The sequence below is a fragment of the Panthera tigris genome, chromosome A1 (assembly GCF_018350195.1).
Source record: "Panthera tigris isolate Pti1 chromosome A1, P.tigris_Pti1_mat1.1, whole genome shotgun sequence".
Lineage (NCBI taxonomy): Eukaryota > Metazoa > Chordata > Mammalia > Carnivora > Felidae > Panthera > Panthera tigris.
This window is the reverse complement of record NC_056660.1, coordinates 200,981-225,062: the sequence shown is the minus strand read 5'-3', so window position 1 is coordinate 225,062 and position 24,082 is coordinate 200,981. Positions and strand designations below refer to the sequence as shown.

Below are 24,082 nucleotides of genomic sequence, written 5' to 3'. Positions count from 1 at the left end.
TGGGGCAGGTCTTGGAGGGTGCAGAGAGCTTCACCTAGAGTGAGCAGATGGAAGTAGGAGGGACCTTCTGGAAAGAGAACTGCTTGTGCAAAGGCACAGAGGGCAGAAAGCATAGGCTGTCCTGGGGAAGCACAGTTCTCTCTGGACCTGAGGCCCTCCATGTGGCACAGGAGGCTGGGGATTGCCAGCACATCCTCGCCTGTCTCTACGTGCTCCAGGAGGTCACCAGAACCAGGCAGGGAATGTGGCCCACTGGGGATCCCCATGAGGAGTTGGCAGTGATGGAGGATCAGCGTGGAAGGTCTGTGCTGTGGCTGCACATAGGGTCTCATGGTCCCCACCCCAAGTGCTTCTCACTCTTGAAGCCAGGTGCCCCAGTGAAGCTGTTGGGGGCATTCAGCCTGGATCACAGCACCCAGTGGCCAGTGCCCTGAAAAGAGAGTGAAGACAGACTCAGTGATGGGAACACATGTCAATTTTCTTGACTTGTATGACTTTATTTTCCCTCACTCCAAAGGATAGCAGACAGAAATCAGCACAAGCCAAGGTCCAGGCTCTGAAAGAAATTTGGGTGTTGCCCAAAAGAAGCATGTCATAAAACTGAGCACATGTTCCAGGCCCCGTTGGCCCCTGAGACACCCACTCCTTCCTACCAGGAGTGAATGGATTAACCCAGTTGTGTTCTCCATGGAGAAGGCACTCCTACAGATGGCCACTGCAGCATCCTGTGTGACTCAGCATCTCCCCAGGCTGGGCCAGCTCCCTCCTGTATACACACTGCCATCTGCCACCTGGAGGAGCAGGGACAGCTCCCACTCCAGGTCTTCAATCCTCTGAGCCAGGTGGGCTCTTCTCACTCCCAGCATCAGGGCCTCCTCTCTCTTCAGGGCCCAGGTCCCCAGATTCTCTCCATCTGGGTCACCTACCTCTGGTGGGTAGGGTCTGTCTTCTTGCCACACATAAGGGAAGATGCTGGGAACCTCCTGAAAAGGACACAAACAGGAAAAGGAAATGTGGCCCCTGAGAGTTCTAAGTTCACTCTTTCCTGTATCCACCACATGATCTTGGCATGACTCTCGTCCCTCTGACAGTCTCTAGGCATTAGCACCCATCCAAATACTTGGGAAGATGCCAACAACTTACCTCCAGGGACTGACTTCACAATTAACTAACAAAGACATAGTGTTCCCTGAGTTTATGTTGCTACATTAAGGCACAACAAATTATATCATTACACAATCATCATGGTTAATAATTTGGAATAATTATTGAATAATTAAATATTGCTGTATTTTATAGCCCCTCAGCTCATCCTGTTTTTTCCTTCCTTAATACTAAAGATATTTATATAATGTCTTTTCAAGCTTGAAGTTACCATGTTACTTTATCCTCACCGAATCATTTGAGCCCCTCAGTGCAGTCAGTGATAGGTCCCTATGCAAGGTCCTTCCACAGTGGAACTGATGTCACAGCTTCCTATCTGAAGTAGAGGGTGGCTGCTTAGAGACCCCACAGGTTAGTGTGACTTTTTTTTTTTTGGAAAATCTCAGAGAAGGCCCTCCTGGGCCCTCACTCCCAGAGACCTTTCTGGTTGTGAAGAGGGGATTCCCCAGAGACACAGGTATTCTGGCACAGATGCCCACTCTGGGAAACCTGGTGAGAGGAGGTATCTCTGCCTGCTTCTCCACCACCCAGGGCATTGCCTGTGTTTAACAATTCAGCAAGGCGGGGATTAGGGTGAGATGATGGAGGCATTGGCTTGGTGCAAAAGTTAAGAGTATGCCAAAAAACTCAGGTCAAATGAAATGATATTTTAATACAGTATTAAGAATCTCCAAGTAGCAAACTAGGGCCCACAAACTGGCTGTCTGCTTTGGTGAATAGAGTTGTATTGAGCTCAGTGCAGATACAACTGAATTATTCCCTTTTGTCTCTTGTCTTTGTCCCCTCCAACCTTTCCTATGTTGATACCTCCAGAGACTCAGATTAGGATGGGGGAGCAATCTAGATGACAGATGAATATCATGGAAAAGTCCTTGTTCCAGAACCATGTACTACTAGTTAGCTACATCTAAACAGCTATTTCTATTGCTCCCTTTTCATACCCTTCCTCAGTCTTTCCGGGCCATCAATTTACTTAGAGACCTGCAAGCCCAAGCTGATTGAGAGGTCCTCCCTGTCTCTAGGAAGTATGTGCCAAACCAAACAGGCAAAACCAAACTTTGGTTGGTGGACTTTCTGGTCCCAACCCCTTCTATGGGGTCCTGTGACTCTGTGGGCCCCACACGTGAGACGCAGCTATCTGTGGACATCTCAGGAGCTGAGGTGGTAGTTTGCTGGGCTTACCACAAATGTATTGCCTTCACTTGGGGGAAGTTGACCTGGTTTGTCCTTTTCCTTCTGAAGTTCTAGGGCTTGAGCAGTGAGCTGGAAGAACTCCTCATTCAGCTCATCCAAAGTGTTTTCCACCTGGCATATCTTCCTCTAGAAACAAGAGACACATGGTCTTCATTACTTTCACTTTTATTCTAATTTCATTGCAAATCAATTGAGCTCCTGTTCCATGACAGGCAATGGGATTAGCACCAGACATACAGAGTTGAAGTCAGGTCTGCTCTCAAAGAGCTCAGAGGTAAAGGCAAGTAAACTCAGGTGTACAATCCAGTATAATAAAGGCTATGGTGGGGGGGGGGCACAGGAGCAAAAAGCAGGATGCCTAATCCAGGTAGGTATGACCAGGGAGAACTTTATTAAAGAGGGCACATTTCAGCTAATTGTTATCAATTAACAGGAATTAGCTGGGTAGACAATGGAAGAAGGGCATGCTAGGCAAAGGGAATAGCATGTATAAAAACAGAGATATGAGAGAGAACAGGGAACATTCATCCATCAGTCAGTCCGTCCGTCCATCTGACCATCCACTCATAAGTAAAGAAAACTTTATTGATCATTCAGTATGTGTCAAGCCAATGATTAGTCCTATAATTCCATTAGTGAACTTCCATGGGGTTTACAGTCTATCAAGAATGGTGGACCTAAAAAAAAGTATTATGAGTGATGAGTATTACCTGTGGGTTGCTGTGGGAAGGTTGCTATGGGAAGTAGTAAAAGTTAAGTTTGGTGGTAGCATGGAATTTGTTTGGAAAAGTGGAAGGAGATGATGCTGGAGAAATGGAGGTAATGTGGGAGCTAGAGACAGTAGTACACAATGGGCCCTGTGTGCTATTCTCAGCTATGATGGCAGAGACTTTCTTATTAATAGAATTCAATTTGTTGGAAGTGTCAGCCCTGCTGAAAAACAGTTTATTTCAGACTCTCCTGTAGATTGAGATTACCATATGACCACATTTTGGCCAATGAGATGTTAAAGAAAATTGTTGAAAGAATGAATTGTGGAAAATGTCTTCAAAAGGAGAATTGACTTTAGGGTGCCTTGGTGGTTCAGTCAGTAAGCATCAGACTCTTGATTTCAGCTCTGTCATAATCTCATGATTCGTGGGATCAAGGCCCACATTGGGCCTCTGTCAGCACAGAGCCTTCTTGGGATTCTCTCTCTCCCTCTGTCTCTGCCCCTCCCCTGCTCATGCTCTCCCTCCCCATCCCCCAAATAAATAAATTAATAAACTTAAAAAAACAAAATAATAAAAACAAAAGGAGATCTGACTTGGTCAGCCTGTTATCTTCCCCTTTTACCTTCCTGCATGTAGCATGTGGGTATTTTTCCTTAAATACTAAGGTGTTAACTACTACTTTGGGGAGGTGTTGAGGTCATGAGGCAATTTATGGTGGGAACTGGTCTCTGGTTGCCTGAGTAAAGTCTGGACTCAGGAAGTGGCTCTCTATTCTCTGAATTTAAATTAAAAACCTGCATCTTACCTGAGCACATGGCCCATTGCTGAACAGGCTTGTTGCTCAAGGTTGAGGTTGGAACAGGTTTGATGTGAAGAAATTGGAACCATAAGGCTAAGCACACTATTAGGATGCCAGATGAGAGAGAAAGAGAGCGAGAGTGAGAGCGAGAGAGAGAGAGAGAGAGATTAGGAAGCTAACCTCCCAAGAGAACTGGAAGAAACAAACCCCATAGTATGTAAGTGGAGATAATCACAGTTGCCCCACAGGGAGGCCTGCACAGAGGAAAATTCCCCTGAAGATGACTTGTCGGTGAAAAGGTAGGTAATCCAATGGCACAAGAAACAGCTGACCTGATAAAAATACCCCCAAGAAACTGGACATAACAGTGAGATCTGAGCATGACTGCCATATAAGCATGTGAAGGAAGACAAAATAAAGAATAGAATCCATAAAGCAAGCCCAGGAACATTTTAGAGAAAAGTAAATCTAGAAATGAAAACATATGAAGAGAATGACAATGTGATTGATAGCTTACATGTAGACCCAGTTGTAGTCAGTTTGTAGAAACTTGTGAGGAAATCACCTGGAAGTCAGATTGGGATACGTAAATGATAGGGAAAATAGATAGCAAACATAAAGGAGAAATGAAGAAATACAGAGGTAGAAATTTCAAATGTTGCCTAGCAAAATCCCTTAATAGATGGTGCTTTTTGCCTATACATCTTTGCAAGTGTCTGTATTGTGTGTTCATTTTGCCATCTTATTGGACACCAAAATGCCTTCCTGAACTGTCAGTTCCTTGAGCAGAGGTTTGGGTTTGTCATGTCTGTGGATCCTCAGCTCCCTCACACTCAGCCTGTCTCCCATAAATGCTGGTTGAAAAAGATGGGAATCTCCTTCTCTTGCCTCATTTATGTTTCTGAATCAGGTCAGGCAGGATGATACAGAAGAAAAAGCACAAGTTTCTGATGTGGACAGAATGGGATTTGAAACTCTCTTGAACAAAGTTACCTTCCTCTCTGAGGTTCAGTTTCCACAGCTGAAGAATCAGTAGGTCTGTCTCAGAAGGCTGCTGTGAGGTTCACATTGGTGTGTGAAAGTGACCAGCACAGGCCTGGCTCACAGGAAGACCGCAACAAATAACATGCTTTCTGTCTGCCCCTCTTGGGCAGTGATGTGACTCCTTGTGTATTTGGCAGAGAGAAAATTAATCATGGCTTAGTGCATGGGGATGAAGGGTAAAATCATTACTATCCATTTTGGATACCAATGGTTTCCCATGTCATATAGTTCCATTGTGTCATGGACTGTCACAATATCTGCTATTTCACTTTATGAATAAGGAAAGGAAAAAAATGTCCTTCAGTAGAAAGAATTTCCCAGTCTGTCCCCATGCTGGGTTGTATGAGGAAAGAGTTCCAGTGAAATTTATAGGATTTGCTATGCCTCTATACTGGTGTCCCTTGTTTTAAGTGACTGAGCAGAAACTGGAGTTTCTGAGAATACTCTATGTACAAAACACTATGTTTCATAGGCTTCTTTCCCATTTCCATTCCCATTACTACCAGATCAGCCCTAGTACCTTTTGGTTAAAAAGAAATGAAAAATATATTTGCAAATGACATATTGGATAAAGTGTTAGTATCCAAAATCTATAAGAATTTATTAAACTCAACACCCCAAAAACAAATAATTCAGTGAAGAAATGGGCAGAAGACATGAATAGACACTTTTCCAAAGAGGACATCCAGATGGCAAACAGACACATGAAAAGATGCTCAACATAACTCATCATCAGGGAAATACAAATCAAAACCACACTGAGATACCACCTCACACCTGCCAGAATGGCTAAAATTAACAATTCAGGAAACAACCGATGTTGGCAAGGATGTGGAAAAAGGGGAACACTTTTGCACCATTGGTAGGAATGAAAACTGGTGAAGCCACTCTGGAAAACAGTATGGAGTTTCCTCAAAAGGTTAAAAATAGAACTACCCTATAACCCAGCAATTGCACTAGTAGGTATTTGCCCAAAGGATACAAAAATACAGATTCGAAGGGGCACATGTACCCCAGTGTTTATAGTAGCACTATCAACAATAGCTAAATTATGGAAAGATCTTGAATGTCCATTTACTGATGAATGGATAAAGAAGATGTGGCATATCTATCTATATCTATATCTATATCTATATCTATATCTATATCTATCTATCTATCTATATCATCTATATCTATATCTATACAATGGACTATTACTCAGCAATCAAAAAGAATGAAATCTTGCCATTTACAACAATGTGGATGGAACTAGAGTATGTTATGCCAAGTGAAATAAGTCCATCAGAGAAAGACAAATATCATATGATTTCACTCAAATGTGGAATTACAAAACACAACAGATGAACATAGGGGAAGGGAAGGAAAAATAAGATAAAAGCAGAGAGGGAAGCAAACCAAAAGAGACTCTTAAATACAGAGAACAAACCAAAGGTTGCTGGAGGGGAGTTTTGTAGGGGGTTGGGCTAAATGAGTGATGGGCATTAAGGAGGGCATTTTTTGGGACAAGCACTGGGTGTTATATGTAAGTGATGAATCACTGAGTTCTCCTAAAACTAATATTAATACACTATATGTTAACTAACTTGAATTTAAATAGTAAAAAAGGAAATAAAGGCAAAAATATGCCAGAACAAAAAAATCTCCCAACTTTTGTTTTTCTCATTGTAAAAGGTATCCCTGGTTCAGTGTAGAATATTAGTAAATATAACATTTAAATATATAAACAGGGGCACCTGGGTGGCTCATTCTGTTCAGAGTCCAACTTCGGCTCAGGTCATGATCTCATGGTTCATGAGTTCATGCCCCGTGTAGGGCTCTGTGCTGACAGCTTGGAGCCGGGAGCCTGCTTTGGATTCTGTGTCTCCCCCTCTCTCTGTGCCCCTCCCCAACTTGTGTTCTGTGTCTCTCTCTCTCTCAGAAATAAACAAACATTAAAAGAATTTAAATATATAAACAAGTACATTAATATCATGATAACCCACTGAGGTGGACTGCATTGAAGGCTCTACTTCTTCGCACCCTTTGGGCCTGGGCCCATTGCCATGCTCTTCTGCAGTGCCCTCCCACAGTGGGTGGGCTTTTTTCTCACAGCTTGAAGCTGAGCTCCACCTTCTGACTTCCTTTGGCCATTAAGATAGGCAGAAGTCACCTGATGCTAGTTTTGAGCCTGGGACTCAAGAGGCCTTTTGTGATTCTGCCAACACCTTAAGAAGGACATGTCCAGACTAGCCTGCTGGCTCTGGGAGGAGGAGGAGAGACTTTGGATGCACAGTTGCTCCCAGAGTCTCAAGCAAGCCCAGTCTGGAGCTGGAACTCAGGTGAAATGCAGACACCTTGCCAAGACCCAGAACTGCAGGGTGGGCCCAGACCAGATCAACTGAGCCCCCAGACATCCACTGCTGGGAATTTGTGTTGTTGGTCCTGCAGCAAGAGCTGACTGATACTCAGTAATCATTCTTACATTTCAGGCCTTCACATTTCAGTTTCTCTCTCTCTCTCTCTCTCTCTCTCCCCCCAAGATAGTTTTACTCCTGCTTTTATGGCTCTCTGTTTCCCATGTGTCTTTTTAACAACATATATACTCACATATGAAATCATGTTACATGTGCAATTCTCTATCTTCATCTTTTACCTTAATAACATTGAAAATTCTCTATAACCTTATTTTTTATAAAGACATTAATATTTTATGACAGAGCTCTACCAGAGCTCTATAACCCTCATATAAAAAATTTCAATGTCCTTGTTTCCTCATATTTGCCTGTATCTAAAAATTTTTCCCCTTAGAGAGATTCTTAGGATTGGAGATATTGAGTCAAATGGAATGAATATTTTAGAGACTTTTGACACAAATTGATGGATTGTTTTCCAGGAAGGTTTTAACTTTTTATCCTCAACCAGCTGGATGTGGGAGTGACTATCTCCTTCATTCTCACAAATAATTAATACTTTAGTTAAATGTTTTAGGTAGATAAAAAAGGGCATCTAGTTTAACTGCTATTTCTCTGATTCTTTGAACATTTTTCATATAATTTTATATGTCTGTATTTCCTTTCTCTTAGGGTCATTTACACATTTTTTCCTCATAGAGCAAAAGTATCTGTTGATGGTAAATTTTTACCTAGACTCCTGTTTTATATTATTATGTGATCATAACTATTATTACTTTCATTTGGGATTTTTTACCATTGTTTTGAAGATTCTTTTAAACCTTCACAGGATCCTACCTCTTGCCCTTGTGAATATTATAGATGCAGGGGCCTGGGACAGCACCCCTCCCCTGCCAAGACAGGCCATGTTGGCATGCAGATTATGCCAAGTTTAAAATAGTCAAGGCTCAAAGGACTTGACCTTCTTCCACAACCACCTAAAATAATTTAGATAGAGGACCTGCTCCAGGAAGAGTGATGTCACCATAGAAAACTACATTGTAATATGAGCCAGGTGTGGTAGACAAGGAGGAATGGCGCAAGGCCTGTTTAATCAAAGTCCTCTCTATGTCCTATTGTTTCTGGATGACCCAGTAAACATTTATTGACTGAACATTTACTCTTTTTCATCTTCCTGTGAATTGAATTTCTTACCTTCTTCTTAGTTCAGGACATACCTTATTTTGTCTGACTGACTTTAGAATCTGAGGTCTGTGTAGATTCCCCATACATACGAAATCAAATTTGATTTTTTCCTGTTAATCTGTCTCATGTCAATTTAATTTTTAGTCCAGCTAGAAGAGTCTTGAAAGACAGAGAAAAATGATTTCCTCCCCTACATGGACAATCAGTGAACACTTAGTGAGTGATTTTCTTGGCCAGTATTCTTTAATCCTAATTTCTTTTTCCACAAAGTATCACTTCTACTCATATTTTCTCCACCCCTGTATTTGATTTCTGGGCCCCAGAATCATATACAGTGTGTAGGTAACAAGCAGGGTTGAAAGATGGGACAATTGGACAGCTCAGAATCCTTGGAGGTGACAATGAGAGGTTGGAGGAGATGGTGGCCCATAGCACTCCCCAAGGTGAAGAGGACCTTGGTCACAGAGCCAGGATCCTACCTGCATCTCAGGAAAGGCTCCATGCCTGTGTCCAGCCCCGATGATCCACAACCTAGAGCCTGGGCTCTCGGTGCCTCCTCCTTTGGCAGCACACTGGGGAAGCTGTCCAGGTCCCAGGTCCTGCTGAGAGCTGGGAAAAGGGAATGAGAGACACCCCTTTAGGCCTCTGCTGCCCAATAGTACATCTTCCCAACCAGAAAAAAAGAAGACATTGGCCACTCTTAACTCCTCCCTGAGGAGTCTGGGATTAGAGAAGAATGAGATTATTGACGTGACAGAGAAACTGACAGATGCATAGATTCCCTGAAGCTGCACCCACACAGCTGTCCCTGCCTCAGCAGGTGAGTGACTTCTCAGTGACAGGTACAGAATATGTCTCCCAGAAATATGCCAACTTGGCATATTGATTATTTTGAGCTGAAGGCAATTGAGAAGAAACAGATATAAGGAAAGATCTCTGCCCTTACCCTATTTTACTAAAAGCAGGACATACATTTTAAAGATGCCCTCCTGCTCCCTTCTCTAGGAAGGGCAGGAGTTAATCACCAAGGTAACTCTAGATGTTTATCAGCCTGGAATTGGCACCACAGGAATTTACACAAAAACCTTGCTAAAACTAGCCCTTATCCACCACTGGTTCTTCCATATATTTACCTTCTGACAATTTGACACCCAAGAAACTCAAAGACCATTTATTTTGTCTTGTAGCCTCTCTAAAAATTTACTGTTATTTTATTAAGATGCTGTGTAAGCCCAAGTTCTCAACACCCTTCCTTCCTTTACTCTTCACTGAGTGCTTTCATGTGTATGTGCCATGTGCATGTTAATGCTCATCTTTTGTTAGTCTAATTTACTGGGCCCTAGCCAAGAACCTAAGATAGGTAGAAGAAAGGAATTTTTTTCTTTCTCTATATCAGGCTGGTTGTGCCCTGTGAGAGCTGTGTCTGTTAGGGCCTCCCTAACTGGTGTTCCTTCTGTGGCCCAGTAACTGCTTTGTGCTCTCACCCTTCAGGCCTGGGACAGGGAGATGTTGGTCCAGTTCTGCTTGCTCCAGGGAACTGTGTTAGCCTTTGTGGTAACATGTATCTGCCCACACCTTTATATGTCCTCCTTTATTACATTTCTCTCAAATTTTCCATCTAGAAGGTGTTTGTTTCCTGTTGGGATCCTGGTCAGTACACTGCTATACTCTTCAGACTCCCTTTGGGAAACTCAATTTTCAATCTCAGTTTCTGTCCCTTGATATGAGAGGGGTGGACTATCTTCAGTGAGCCTTTAGGCCTCTGGGACTGGTTGCAGTTCATGAGCCATATCTGAGCTTTCTCACCTCCATGTTTTTGTCAACACTGTTCTCCAGGAACACCCTTCCTCAATGCCTCTGCCAGTTAGGACCCTACCCTTATTTTAAAGCCTATTTCAAAGAATACTACCATCACAAAAACCTTTCCTGATCCTTGCAGATGTCTTTAAACCTCTTTAGCCTTTTATTACAATCACTTGTTCTTCCTGACTCCTTCAGCTCTGTATCAAAGACAGCAATAAATATCTGTTGAGTGAAATTATCCTCAGGTTGTAGGTCATGACACTGGCTGGAAAGCCTGGGTGGCTCAGTCAGTTAAGCATCCAACTCTTGATCTCAGCTCAGGTCTTAATCTCAGGGTTGTGAGTTCAGGCTCCATGTTGGGTTCTGCCCTGGGTGTGAAGACAAATAAATAAATAAATAGGCACTACTTTCAGGGAAGAGCCCAGTCTAGAATCTAGGTCTCTGGATTATAAATTTTGGGGAGGAAGAATTTCCTATGCCCTTCAAGGTCCTTTTAGCTGGACTAAATCAAATTGACATGAGACAGATTAACAGGAGAAAATCAAATTTAGTTTCACATGTACAGGGAATCCACACAGACATGAGATTCCAAACACAGGGAAAATGAGGTGTATGTGTCATCCTAAACTAAGGAGAAAGGGTAGGGGTCTGGGACTTCAAAGGGAAAGAAAGAAATTCACAGGGAGAATGAGAATAAATGTTTGGTAAACAGATGGTTGCTGGGCCCACAGAAACAATGAGACATAGAAGGTTTTGATCAAACACGCCTTGCTAGGTTCTTCCCTGTCCACCATACCTCATTCATATTACAATACTATGTACTACATGTACATATTACATGTAGTTATCTATGGTGACAGCTATTTTCCTGGAGCAGGTCCTCTACCTAAATTCTTTTAGGCAGTAGAGGGGGAGAAAAAGAGTTTTTCCTGAGTCTGCTGGATTTTGATTGCTTCGAACTCAAAATGATTTTCATGCCAGAGTGGCCTATCTTGGGCCAGGGGCAGCCCTTGGTCCCTACACTAACTTGCCTTTGTGTGATCCTTCTTTCTGTAGTCCCTGATCCTCTAGGAACCCAGGCCCCATGACTTTAGCAGGAGAGTCAAGATTCCTCTCCCCTTGCCTGCAAGATACTTCATTTATGTAAGTTTTCTAGGCAACCTAAATAAGGAAATCAATGGAAGAGCAGTTTCTGGGAGGAAAGACTGTCATAGCTTTGGTGGAAGGATTAACGGGGAGGTTAGTGCAGGGTGGGCTCTGAGACTCAGATCCCTTGCACTGATATCCCAGCTCTATCATAAAGCTTAGCCTTTCTGAAACCTGGTTCTCTCATCTTTAAAATGGAGCTAGGGGTGCCTGGATTAAGTGACTGACTCTTGATTTTGGCTCAGGTATTGATTTCATAGTTGGTGAGTTTGAGCCTGGTATTGGGTTCTGCACTGGCAGTGTGGAGCATGCTTGGGATCCTCTCTCCTTCTCTCTCTGCCCCTCCCCCACCCCTCTCTCTCTCCTTTCTCTCTCTCTCTCTCTCTCTCTCTCTCTCTCTCTCAAAATAAACCTAAAAAAATAAAGGTAAAATGGAGCTAGCAATAGTATCTACTTCACAGGGTTATTGTGAGGATTAACTTAGCAGATAAAGTGCTTACCTTAGCACCAGGATATACAAAGCATTCAATATGACTACTACCACTTATGATAATTAAAAGGGGATGAAGGGAGGAACAGACCATAAATCTAAATGCACGGAGAGAAATCAAGTTTACACAAGCAAATAAATCCATCTTAGCCTCTTGGTCAACTTGGAGGAAGAACACAAGCCCACATGGCTACACCCCAGAAGAGACGATATATCAGAAGAAGGAGCATTGGAAGGAGGTGGGATGGGGTTATAAAGTCTAGGGTCAGCCAGAGTGAATGTGACCTCATCCCCATGGGTGGGAACAAACCCAGTAAATGACATGAGTTCTGATGAGTTAAATCAGTGACCTCTTGGTAAACCAAAGTAGCTGGGACAATAGGGGAAATTACTGTGGGCAGAGCATCCTGAAGCCTTCAGCTGGATTTGAGTGGGTTAAGCTTTAAATCAGGTGTTGGTTATGGAAGACAAGATTCTCAGTACTAGGAGCTAAGGGCCACACCCAAAGAATATAGCTGCTGTGTGTAAGCTTTGGTGCTGATGCCTGTCCCCACCTTGTACTTTGGTTCTCCTCATCCGGTGGTGGAGGCTGTGGCTGCAGGGACATGTTACTTGCCAGTTGAGGATTTTGTTGGTAGGTGCGAAGAGGCTGTTCACCAACCTGAACAGAGGCCTTGGAAGAACAGATAATCCTGTAACTTTCCTTCAGTTCTGGGCTCAGTAAAGAACAGTAATGGACAAGGGCATCATTGCTGAACCAATATGGGCACCTGCACTGATCTGAACTTGGGATTCTGTTTCTTGGTGTGGCCAGGCCACTGACTGCCTAGTGCTCTTGGGGGCCCCAAGTGTCTGCTCAGTGGCAAATAAGACCTGATATGTATCATGGTCTCTCTTTTCTACATCCCTACAGGTGCCTTGGGAACACATGTCGCTGTGATGGATTCTGCCCTATTGCACTGGGGTGTGCCAGCCAGAGACTCCTGAACAGAGGCCCTTTGAGTCTTTCTTCCATTTGACATGCTGCTCTCAGTGTAGGATGCATGAATCGTGCTTCCCTTTTGAGCTCTGTGTAAGAGGCCAGATCAACAAGGGACTGGGGAGATTGTCTCTGACACATATCTTGATGGAGATAAATAGCTGAAGACAGGGGTTAACCTAGGAGCACAGGCAGCACACTTTGCTTTTCTAGCAGAGTGCAGAGCCACCTGAAGAGTGTGAGGCCTAAGCGCATATGTGCGTGTGGTGTCTGCGCATGTGTGTGTGTGCGCGAGTGTGTAAGTATGAATGTGCGCATGTGTGATGTGTGCATGCATGTTTGTGTATGTGAACGGTGTTTTGTGTGTGTGTGAATGTGCACGTGTGTGTGTGTTTGTGTGCACGCGTGTATGCCAAATGAGTCTCCATGAGGTCAGGGTGACACTGAAGCTGTCTGAATACGCAGGTGCACTCTAGTGCCCTGGGGAGCTTTCACCTTTCTGTTGGCCCCAGCTGGTTGCCCGTGTGCGTGAGAAAGTGCTGATGCCAGTGCCACAATCACTCTGTCAAGTTCCAGCTGAAAGCCCAGGGGTGTGACACTGGGGGTGCGGCCTGGGGAAGGAGAACACAGAGAGTAGCCTGAGACACAATCATCTCGTCTAACCACAGACTCCCCACCTCACACTTCCTTGATTTTTCTCAGTTCTGAAGCCTTTTATGGGAGCCTCTTGCCTTTTTATTCCTTCTACCTCTCATCCCAGAGCCTGCCTGCATCTCTCTCCTTCCTTCAGGCAATCTCTCCAATGTGCTAACTATATGTAGATTGAACCTTGAAAGACACATTGTGGTTTTTTATGTGTGAGTAGTTAAATTTTTATACATAATCTCTTCCCTTCTTATACATCTTTTTTTCTTTTTTTTGGTTTTCTAGCTTTATTGAGATATCATTAACATAACACTGTGTAAGTTTAAGATGTATAAACCATGTGTTGATTTTATATTCAGAAATGTTCAAAGGTATACCTATCTTTTATCACCATATCTACTCTGTTACTTCTGACTGCTTGAACACTTCTAAGTACTGTGTTTTGCTTGTGCATCCCCTGGGCACTCAGGACACCCACTGCCAAGCCCCATGCTGTGTTGGGGCTCACAGCCAGCAGTCTCCAAGAACTTCACTCTGACTTGCTGAAATAGCCACCCACAGGGAGCCTGATGGGCTACAGGGTAGTTTTGCAAAAGTGTTATTTAATTGCTTTCTTCTTTTTAATTTGCTAAACTTTCATCACATAATTTTTTATAAAAAAGTGTTCCTCATCAAGAAATAATGGAAGCCTCTGCCTCCAGTTAGCAATAGCTAACTCCTGTATTCAGCTCCTATCAGTGCCTGTGGAGAGGATCTTTGGGACATGGAGTTTTTACAGCTTAGTCCCAGGCAAATTTCAGATTTTGTCTTTCTCCTTCTCATGATCAGTTGGCCAGATATCCCAGCCCAGAAGTTTAAGAAGAGGGAATGGTTTCAGAGAAGGTCAAGGAAAGCTCTTAATAACATTCTCCATCCCCAGGGTCTCATAGACCACACATGCAGCAAGCACACCAGGGAGGGGTGCTAGTGTCTGTTTGACCTGCTCCCCAACTCCTCTCCCCTAGGGCCATTGAGGGCAGATGGCCCTCTTATTCTAGGGCTGCCATCATGGAAAAAGTAAACAAGTGATATAGCCTTGCAGAAAGCAGCCTGGTAGCCCCCTTCTTACCTAGACTGGCATCCATTGGGCACTCACAGGGAGGGAGAGGAGCCAGGAGCAAAGGGGCAACAGCACTGACCACTTCTAACATGGGGCCAGGGTCACCCACTGTGGCAGCCAGAGCTCTGTTTTAGTCAGTAGCCCAAACATAGAGACATCAGGGCCATTCAGGGGTAGCTTAGAGACCACACGCCCAGAGCTGCCATCTGCTAGACCCACCCAGGATGATGCTCAGTTTTGGGCTCTCAGATTTCTGGGTGTGGTTCTAAGTCAGAGCAGGTAGTGAGGCCCATGGATGTCCCTCCACACCCCGTTCCTGTCCTGTCACAAGCCCTGCCTGGGGACTCAGAGTCCAGGTGGGAACTGAACACATGCTTCTTTGCAGTGAAGCTCAACACCCAGGTCCTAAAGGAAGAAGGCTTTACAAGAGTTTAGACTCTTGCAAGTGGCAGGAGTATTTCAGAGTATGGGCTGTCATGGAAGGGGCTTCCACGGGGTCCACAGAAGAGCAAATGAATACTCACTCACAGACCTGTGAGGCTGCTGAGATTTGGGTTCAAGTGGACTTTAGCTTCCCATTGCTTACTTTTTTGTACTGATGGAACTTTTGTGGGGAGCATGTGTTACTTATGCCCTTTAGAAAAATAGAACTAAAGGTATAAACTAGGGAGACTCTCAAAAGCCTTAGGGCCCTTGTTACCCTGATATCTTACACAAGGCCAGCCCTAAAACACAGTGGTGGATGTGGCCGACAGGAAAGCTGGGCAGACATCACTCTGCCATGTGTTATATGAGTCTCCTTCTCTGGCAAATCACACCGCTCCCTGGGCCCAGGGCCATCTTCTGTGGTCAGAAGATGCTGTCTAGTTATGGCACAGGGGTGCTGAACGTCAAGTGAGATGACAAATGTGAAATGCACACTTAGGTGCTATACAAAGTCAGAGTTAATATTATGACTTTCCATCTGCCATCATTGTCCCATCCGTGGGCACCTGCCTCTCACCTAGAGGATGCTGCCAGGGCTCCCTAGGTAGACTTGCAGTGTGGCGGCCCCATGATTCCACACTCTGCTCAGTGTCTGTCCTGGTGGCAGCTGTGGCCTCCATCTCTGGGTCTCCACCCTTGTCCAGAGCTTGCCACTCAGTTGTGCTGAGGTGTTGGAGAAAGTCCTGGAAGAACCAGGGCTGTGTCAGTCTTTAGCAATTTCCAGAAGTGGGTGAGTGGGGCCCCTGTTCTCTGGGGTGGTAGGGATGAGGGTAGCTTGGCTGTTGGGGAGTTGTGGCGGACCTTGAGCCCCTGGAGCTGCTGGCTGGCACCCCTATAGAAGGCCAGTGCCTCGCTCCTGTGCTTGCTCAGCTGGGCTGCCACGTGTAGGCTCTGGTCCTCGAGCTTGTCATAGAGAGTGCGGACACTGAAGTCCTCCAGGGTCTTCAAGGGGAGTGGTTCTCCTGCAGGAAGGAGGCTTAGAGTGAGGCTGTGCAATGGAGCCGGAGGTGGGAGCGTCCGGAGTGGCTGTACAGCTTCCCTCCTTCCTTCCAGCACCGACAAGTGAGAACAGAGGAAGCCTGCACGGGGGGAGGGTTAGCGCTGGGAGGAAAGGCAAGCAAGGAGGTGGGAGACCTTCCCATGCAGGAGGTGACAGTGGCTGTGGAGAGAACTTGAGTGTGAGTGTGACAGAGAGGGGGTCCTGCAGCCTCTGTCCATCAGGCTTGGCATCACACCAGAGTTGGGTGGTGGGCACTGCCTCCCTGTTTTGTTGACGGTGGGTCTCACTGGCCTTGACAAGCCAGCAGCTCCTTGAGGAGGCTGTTTGCTGGGTCGCCCAGGCCACATCTGGCTAAGTAAACTTTGTCCCTTCCCTCCACTTGAACTCATCTCACTGTCCCTATGTCTCCTTAACAACCTTGTGCTCCCCTTTGACAGCTCTTGCCCCACCTGTCCCCACTGCTCTGTGGACTCCTGTTTAGCCCCAGGTGTCCCACAGTACCCGGCAGACAGCAGAGGGTCACTAAGTACTCATCTAGCTGAGGTGTGGAGTGTGGTGTAGGCTTCTGGATGGAGTGTGACCCCAGCTGAGCCCAGGGGAGTAAACCAGACAGCTCCACTGAGGTTTCTGGGCCCCATCGTGGTTCTCTCACACCCTGCAGGAATGTCCCCTTGACAAGGGTCTTAAGCCCCTTGACCTCCTTCTCCCTCAAGCCCACTCTGCTCTGCTAAGGCACATGTGAGCGAAGCAGGCCCCTTTCTGACAGTCTTTCCCCCATGGAGTTGGGTTTTGAAAGAAGAAGGAAGAAGAAAGAAGAAGGAAGAAGGAACGGAGGTGGCCATGCTGGCCTGGGGCTTGCTCAGAGAGTGGCCTGCAGGAGTGGAATGTGAAGCTGAGTGAGTATCCACTGCCAGGCCATACACTGCTCTTTCCCAGGCCTGGTGGGTGCGTGAGGGGAGAAAGGTAGCCCCATTCATGCTGGCAAAGTGATGTGGGAGTTCTTGTTCTGGGCAACAAATGTAAGCCCAGCCTCTACATGGCCAACTTTGCCTTCCTTTCCTCTCTGCAGCCTGGGTAGGTCTGTCCCTTGAGTTACCAGCCACTCAGGTTGGAAGGCAGTGGGAAGGCAGCTTTCCAGACCTCTTACACCATCAAGCTTCTTCTTTCTGTGCACCCATCACACCCCCCACTATGTAGGGGCACTTCACCCTCCCCTAGAGGCCAGTCCTCTTACCAAAAGAGCCTTGTGCCAACACCTCCTCCTGTGGGAGATCTCAGCAATGAGCCCCCCACCCTCAGCCCTGAGCCTGAATTGAGACTTCCTTTGAGGGTTAAAATCCTGGTTTTTATCCCTGACTCTGTGTACCCTTCCCTGTGTCCACATTATACACACTTTTCACAGCCCACCCTGCTGATCACCCCTGAGGGGTGATCCAAGGTGGGGAAGGTAGATTTGTCCTGCACTCAGTCAGTTCCCTCTGCCTGCATCAGGGAGGTACTGTCCTCACTGTCCAGATCTATCACTAGGAAAGAGATAACCAGCGTCTGAGCCCTAGGCAGAGTCATAGTCAGGACTGCACAGAGCTAGGCCTGCCTTGGACAGTGTGTGTGTGTGTGTGTGTGTGTGTGTGTGCAATGTGTATATGTGTGGATGCTTGTGGATGTGTGGACGTGTGGTGTGAGGAGGGGTGTGTGGTGTGGACCTGTGTTCAGGTTCAAAGCTAGCAAGACTCCAGTGCTGGTCTGGTCCCATGACTGTGCTTTATAACCACTCACTTCACTGCCTCCTCCAGGTCCTTGTGCACTCAATGTACTTCCTGGGGTCTCTGCAACACTGTAGTTAGGGACAAATGGAGGTAGACTCTAAGCTGTGTGAACCCACATCAAGGAGAGCTTACAGGGCTTTTCCTTTGTCCCTTTGATGTCTGAAGTGAGGCAGTCCAGTTGTTATTCCCAAGCAGGTGAAGGGTGTTGGCAGAGCCTCCTCTCCATGCCCCTCTGCACACACTTCCTCCTCACAGTAGGTACTGGGGGCCAAGTGAAGTTGGGAAGAAAGTGTGGCCCCTCTAGGTCCTCCTGAGAACCAAGGCAATATCCTGTTCTTCAGGCGAGAAGAGGAACTGACAGGGGCAGATGAGTGATCCTGTAAAGGGATTCTGTAGAACAAACTTCATTTTTGCCCTTGTGGTGAGCTAGAGCAAGCTGGCCGTGAGATTGGAGAATTGCCCTTGGGTTCCCAAGAACTCTTGACCAGCACAGCAAAGATTAGAGAGCCCTTGATTCAAGCCCAGAAGCACCTACTCTCTAGCCCTTGTCACTTGGGGATCTCGGGGGATTTCCTTGAGTCTCAATCTCTTTGTCATTAAATAGGGATTGTACAACACCTGAAAACACCCACTTCTTGGTGCCATTGTGAGGATCATATGGAAAGCATGAAGTGTCTTCTAAACTGTCAGTGCTATAGAAATGTGAGATGTTCCCCAGAGTGTACCTGGGATGCAGGTGGGGGTGGAGGGCAGGTGAAGAAGAGAAGGGGAGTTGCTGTGTATAGGTGTGGTACCTGTGCTCCAGGTAATGACTTTCTCCTTGGAATCAGCTCCTTCCCTAGAGCCCCACGGACTGAGTTCTTCATAGGACAGAAGGCTGGAAAGAAGAACCCATACTCAGGTGGCACAGGGCTCACATGGACCAGGAGTGCCAGTGATGAATATCACAGGTCAGCTTAAGAACGTGTTCTTGGGGAACCTGTGTGGTTTAGTTGGTTAAGCATCCAACTTTGGCTCAGGTTATGATCTCATGGCTTGTGCTTTCGAGCCCTGCCTTGGGCTCTGTGCTGACAACTCAGAGCCTGGAACCTGCTTCGGATTCTGTGTTTCCCTTTCTCTCTGCTCCTCCCCTGCTCATGCTCTGTCTCTGTCTCACTCTCAAAAATAAATAAACATTAAAAAAAAAAGAGGGCGTTCTTTCCTGAGTCTCCAGAGCCAGCACCGGGATCGTGAATGTGGGCAGGGCCAGGGTGGGGAGTGGCCACACATGCTGTGGCCCCTAGGCTGGGAAAGGAGTGAAGGGTGGAAGGGGACTCACCTGTCCCTGAGGGGCACATACTCAGCAGGCACATGAGACTCCCCAAGGCCCCTCCACTGGGGCCTCCAAGCCCTTACAGGGCAGGCCTGAGCCAGGGAGGGCCTCAACACAAGGCCGAGGCCTGTCAGCAGCACAGTTGCCAAGCCAACAGCCAGCAGCACTCCTGCAAGGTTAGGACAGAGAGGCGGAGGCCACATGATGACCACTCAGAGCCTCTGCAGGCTTTATGCCTCAGCCACTGCAGGGCTGCTTTCTTCCTGCCCATCTGGGCAAGGGGCCATGACAGACCCACCGTCTGAGGCTCAGCCTGGAAAGCTCAGTGAGATTGCTGACTCATGAAGACAGGAAGGAAAGAAAATGGATGGAAACACACACAGAAGAGGTTAAAATGAACGTCTTGGTGAGCCTATGACTCCACTCAGGGGCACTGTTGACCACGAGACCCTGTTCACAAGAACAGGTCCCAAAACTGAGGGGCTTGGGAGGTAGGAAGAAAGGGAAGGACCCCAAGAAGGAAATTAAATATTCTCTACCTGGCAAATGAAGTCCTAGTTCAGGGACAAGGTTGTCCTAGTGCCCATCTGAAGTCTTTGGGGCCATGCCTAGAGTTACAGGTAGGGCTAGACATGCACTGAAGGGTCCTGCTGTGCAAGGTTTCTCCCATGCCCCCTCCAGGTCATGGCTACTCTGGCCTGGGGTCAGTACCTGTGATCACTGTCCAGTCTGGGCCCAGGTTTAGCAGCCCGTGCCTGAGGACCCCATGCCTGGCAAGCTGATATGGGGAGGAAGGCTGCACAGGGGATAGGCCGGGATCGCAGGCCACTCCTTTCTTCTTCACCAGCACCACAATGATGCTCTCAGGCAGTCTGTTGTCTCGAAACACATATGTGCCTGGATCTAGGAACTGGTGGGCAAACCTGGGGAACGAAGGGCCAGAATATAGGGAAAGTTAGCTTTGCTGGGCTGCTTATACCAGACCGAGTGTGTGAGCTCCTCCCCATGCACGGGAATAATGTGGTCTAGGGAAGCTGCCCATGACTCCCAAATCGCTGCCTTCCATGCATTCAGGAGGCCTCACCTGTCCTTGGTCTTTTCTGGCCTCACCTCCCACATGGTTGACAGACTCACATCCTCCTCTGTGTCTTCCTAGTGCCTCCCTAGCTGCGACCTACATGTGAGGAAGCATGGTTCCTCCAAGTTCCCAGGCAGCTCAGCAGAGATTACCTTGAAAAGTTGAGGTGAGTCTCTCGCACGAGGTGGCTGAGTCTCCTGAAGGCCCCAAAGTCCCAGTTGGGGTTGCTGTTGAACAAATGCTGCATCTGGTACACAGGGTAGTGACTGGCTGAGCGATCTGGGGAAGGAAGTCAGGTGGTGCTGGGTTCTAGGGGGCTCCTCAGCGCCAGCTCTGGGCAGCCCACATCCAGGCAGCTCAGGGTCTGTCCTCAAGACCGTGAGGAAACTGAGAAGACATGTTTTCAATGAAATGACATGTTTCATCCTTTCATGTATATGATAACACACTTAACACTCTTGGTGCCAAGGCAGCCTGCAAAGTGAGCATACCAGCCCATTGCAGAGGCCCCCAGTCCCTGATGCCCTTTGTGGGTGAGCACAGCCAGATGCCCTGGTACTCTCAGAGGTGGGACCTGTTCAGCTTTGTACCCCTGACAGGCAGTGTGCATGCAGCAGGCACTCAGTACATGCTGTGGGGTGGCTGGGAGAATGAGCAGTTAAGGGGGTGGATGGGGCGCCTGGCAGAAATACAGGTGGGCCCAGCCAGGCAATTCCCTCTGCACAGGGGGTCTTTTCCTATGACAGGTATCACTTCTTCTTCCCAAGCACCCCTAACCCCCCTGAAAGATGGGGCTCTGAACTCACCTCCCCCAGCACGTGGAGAAGGGGGAACACAACTGCATTCACTTCACAGATGTAAATAGCAAGGCTGAGAGAGGATGCAGGTTGCCCCAGGTCCTGGGGGCTTTATGGGAGACCTGGCCTGGAAACTGGGGCACGAATGTTTGGAGTTCACCTTCTGGGATTTGTTTCCCCTTTTGTTTCGCCTTGGCACTGCTTTGTGGGGAGGAACTTCAGTAGTTATGTGACACATGAAACAAAGCACTTCATCTACTTCTTGGGCCAAGTGGCCATCCTCCTGTTTAAATCAGGCTAAAAGTGTGGCTTGTGCCACATACCCAGTGATCCATCTAAGAACAAAGACTGCAGCATAAATTCCAATACCAGATACTGATATCTTCAGCTTTGCCTGAGGGAGCACCTTAATCTTTGAACCATTATTGTGCTGTTTGTACAGGGCATTCTCTGTACTAATTTATTGTGGTTCTAAAACAATTAGCAAATCAGGCTGCTTTTGCATTTATTTTCTATTCCATACCTCTCTGCTCCATGTTTTTCTCCTCAAAATCTATTCCTTAAAAAATATATCTGTTGGAGGGGGAAAAAAGCCCAACCCACACTGGCCTGGAGCTGGCTGCTCTCTTGCTTCTCTGATGTCTTTTTTTTTTTAATTTTTATTTTTTAAGGTTTATTTATTTTTGAGACAGAGAGAGACAGAGCATGAATGGGGGAGGGGCAGAGAGAGAGGGAGACACAGAATCGGAAGCAGGCTCCAGGCTCTGAGCCATCAGCCCAGAGCCCGACGCGGGGCTCGAACTCACGGACCGCGAGATCGTGACCTGAGCTGAAGTCGGACGCTTAACCGACCGAGCCACCCAGGTGCTCATCTTCTCTCATGTCTTTAGAGCTGCAGACCTGTGCCTGTTTCTGCCAAGCCAGCTGGTGTCCTGGGACATCTGCCATCTGCATGTGAGCAGGTGGGCTGGGTGTGCAGGGAATGCCCATCCACTCCACAGCAGCACCCCGGGGAAGTGCCAGGCAGGAGAAAGGGAGGGAATTAAGGTCTACTGAGGGCCCGGACTGTGCACAATGCATGCAAGGTGGATGCTGAGCCTGGAGGGATGAGACTTCTTCTCTAAGGGAAGGCTGTCTCATGGAGGAAAAGGTCTTGTTCTGTAAGGTTCCCAGGGGCGGGAGTCACAGGGAGGCAGGCTTCTGCTCATTACAAGGATGACAATCATTGTAAACCAAGGTGTCTCAAGATGGAGGGGGCTACCAGGAGGGGTTGAGAAGTCTGCCTCTGGGGGCTTCAGGCCCTGAAAGGATGACTGTGTGGCACAGAGCAGACAGGCGGGAGGGCTGGCTGAGAGCAGGGGTCACTTTGGTGAGTCCCTGCCTCCACCCAAAGCACAAAATCTGACACCCATGGGCTGCAGGGAGCAGTTGCGGAATGTTGGAGCTAGGGCATCTGCTCCAACAAGTGAAGGGAGGCCCACAGCAAGTGACCAATCAGGTTGAGAGCAGGGGGACAGCACAGGCTTGTTACTTGCTACTTCAAAGTTGTGGTCTATATGTGATGTCACAGAACAGCCAGGCAGAGGAGGGATGAGAGAGCCCGAGCCCGAGGGAGGGTCTCAGGTACTGAATTAGGGAACTCACTGTGAGGGAGAATGTGAAGCTGGAAAAGAATCACGTCCCCTTCTTTCAGGCAGACCACTGGGTTTGGAATATGGAGATGAATGCCAGGGTCCTGAGGGACAGAGTGCTCCAGGCCTGCAGTCCGGTGATACCTTTGTAGCCAGGGGCTGGATACAGGTGGTTCTGGGAGAGTTTGGGGAAGGAAAGCTGAAGGATCTGGGCTTGTCTGGGGGGGTACACACACCCACCTACTAGCCCTGTCCTGTCTCGATTCCCTTTTAGGAGCAGTTTCAGCACTTCTGGAGCCCTCACCTCCCCAAAGACGGTCTTCCTACATGGCCTTCTGTGGTCCCTGCCTGACTCTCACCTTTTGAACACCAAGACAGGGCCGAGAAGTTTCTGAGGGGCCATCCCTTGCTGAAAGAATGCAGCCATAGCCTTTACCCCCTTTCACTCGCTCTGGGAAAGCCTGGGCTTGGTATTCCTCCTCTGCTTACCAAGGAGGAAAGAGTCAAGCATGTCCACTCTGGAGATGACAAAGCCAAAGATGCCACGGGGACCACATTGGACCAGATGGACCCTGGCATTCTCTTGGAAGAACTGGTCTGGGCCCAGAGTGCTTGATACTTCCTGAGAACATACAGCACAGCATTATATACCTGGGGAGGGCCAGAGGGGAAGCGAGGTTTGCAGAGATGGATGGCCAGAAACCCAGACTGAGCCCTTTGGCACAGCCCCTGGTGATGCTGAGTTCAGGGATATCCACTGTCCACATCCCTCAGGATTTGTCTCCTTCCTTACTGAAACTTGCCCAGGGGGATTCCTATGCCCAGGGCTCCTCTTTATCTTCAGCAAACACCCCTGACTCTTGTCCCTGTCCTGGGTCATCAATTGCTCCTTTTCTATTTGCAAAGTCCTACGAACAGAACAACTTCTTCAGAACAATCATCTTACTATCACCCCAAATCTGCTGTCCAGTGTCACACCAGTGATCTCCCCACCCTTTCAGTGGCAAGTAGACACAGCCATCTAGAACCTTCTGGTAGGCCAACATAAGGGTGAGCGGGACCTGCACTGCATCTGGGCCCTGGTCTTCTGCCCCTCCCACCCTGATGAAGCATCGAGACCCTGAAGAAAGCCTCAGCCAACACCACTGTAGCCAAGAGAAGGCCCCGCCTGTGGCCAGAGGTCCAGCCCTTGATAAGAGGCTCAGGCTCAGTTCCAGCAGGGCTCACACCATTTCTGTGACCACAGTGAGTGGTTTCATGCCCCTGGGCTTCACTTAACACTCTATAAAGTCAAGCTGCTGCTTTCTCGGCTCTCTTAATGGCTTTCAAATTGGATGGTTGACATTATCAACATAAGA

The 24,082-nt window shown here is 47.4% G+C and overlaps 1 protein-coding gene and 1 long non-coding RNA gene across 9 annotated transcripts; one reads left to right on the top strand and one right to left on the bottom strand.

Annotated features, from left to right (window-relative positions):
* Positions 1–497: 497 nt before the first annotated feature.
* LOC102952371 lies at positions 498–23,299 on the bottom strand. Of its 8 annotated transcripts, none has more exons than XM_042984034.1 (15): positions 23,214–23,299; positions 22,738–22,899; positions 20,449–20,575; positions 19,930–20,141; positions 19,225–19,387; positions 18,701–18,783; positions 15,942–16,102; positions 15,658–15,823; positions 13,406–13,521; positions 12,486–12,604; positions 10,402–10,492; positions 8,972–9,101; positions 2,347–2,484; positions 927–983; positions 498–791 (listed from the first exon to the last, which is right to left on the bottom strand). In XM_042984034.1, the coding sequence occupies exons 1-11, from the start codon at positions 23,233–23,235 to the stop codon at positions 10,465–10,467; spliced, it is 1,359 nt and encodes a 452-aa protein (XP_042839968.1). In that variant the 5' UTR covers positions 23,236–23,299; the 3' UTR covers positions 498–791; positions 927–983; positions 2,347–2,484; positions 8,972–9,101; positions 10,402–10,464. The 8 variants fall into 8 exon arrangements, with proteins under 8 accessions (XP_042839968.1, XP_042838548.1, XP_042838802.1 ...); XM_042983492.1 differs by having other exon boundaries at positions 512–556; positions 654–983; XM_042982614.1 differs by having other exon boundaries at positions 498–983.
* Positions 22,803–24,043, top strand: LOC122238148. Its single transcript, XR_006217300.1, has 2 exons — positions 22,803–22,893; positions 22,999–24,043. It is a non-coding gene; the product is annotated as an uncharacterized LOC122238148 (long non-coding RNA).
* Positions 24,044–24,082: the final 39 nt, after the last annotated feature.

Excerpts from the sequence above, each read along its gene's own strand:
- LOC102952371 (XM_042980774.1), bottom strand. The coding sequence starts at position 23,235 with ATGCTTGACTCTTTCCTCCTTG. Across the intron at positions 20,142-20,448 it reads ACTCACCTCAACTTTTCAAG|GTTTGCCCACCAGTTCCTAG; the intron begins GTAATCTCTGCT and ends TTCGTTCCCCAG. Across the intron at positions 12,605-13,405 it reads CAGCTGGGGCCAACAGAAAG|GCCTCTGTTCAGGTTGGTGA; the intron begins GTGAAAGCTCCC and ends TGTTCTTCCAAG.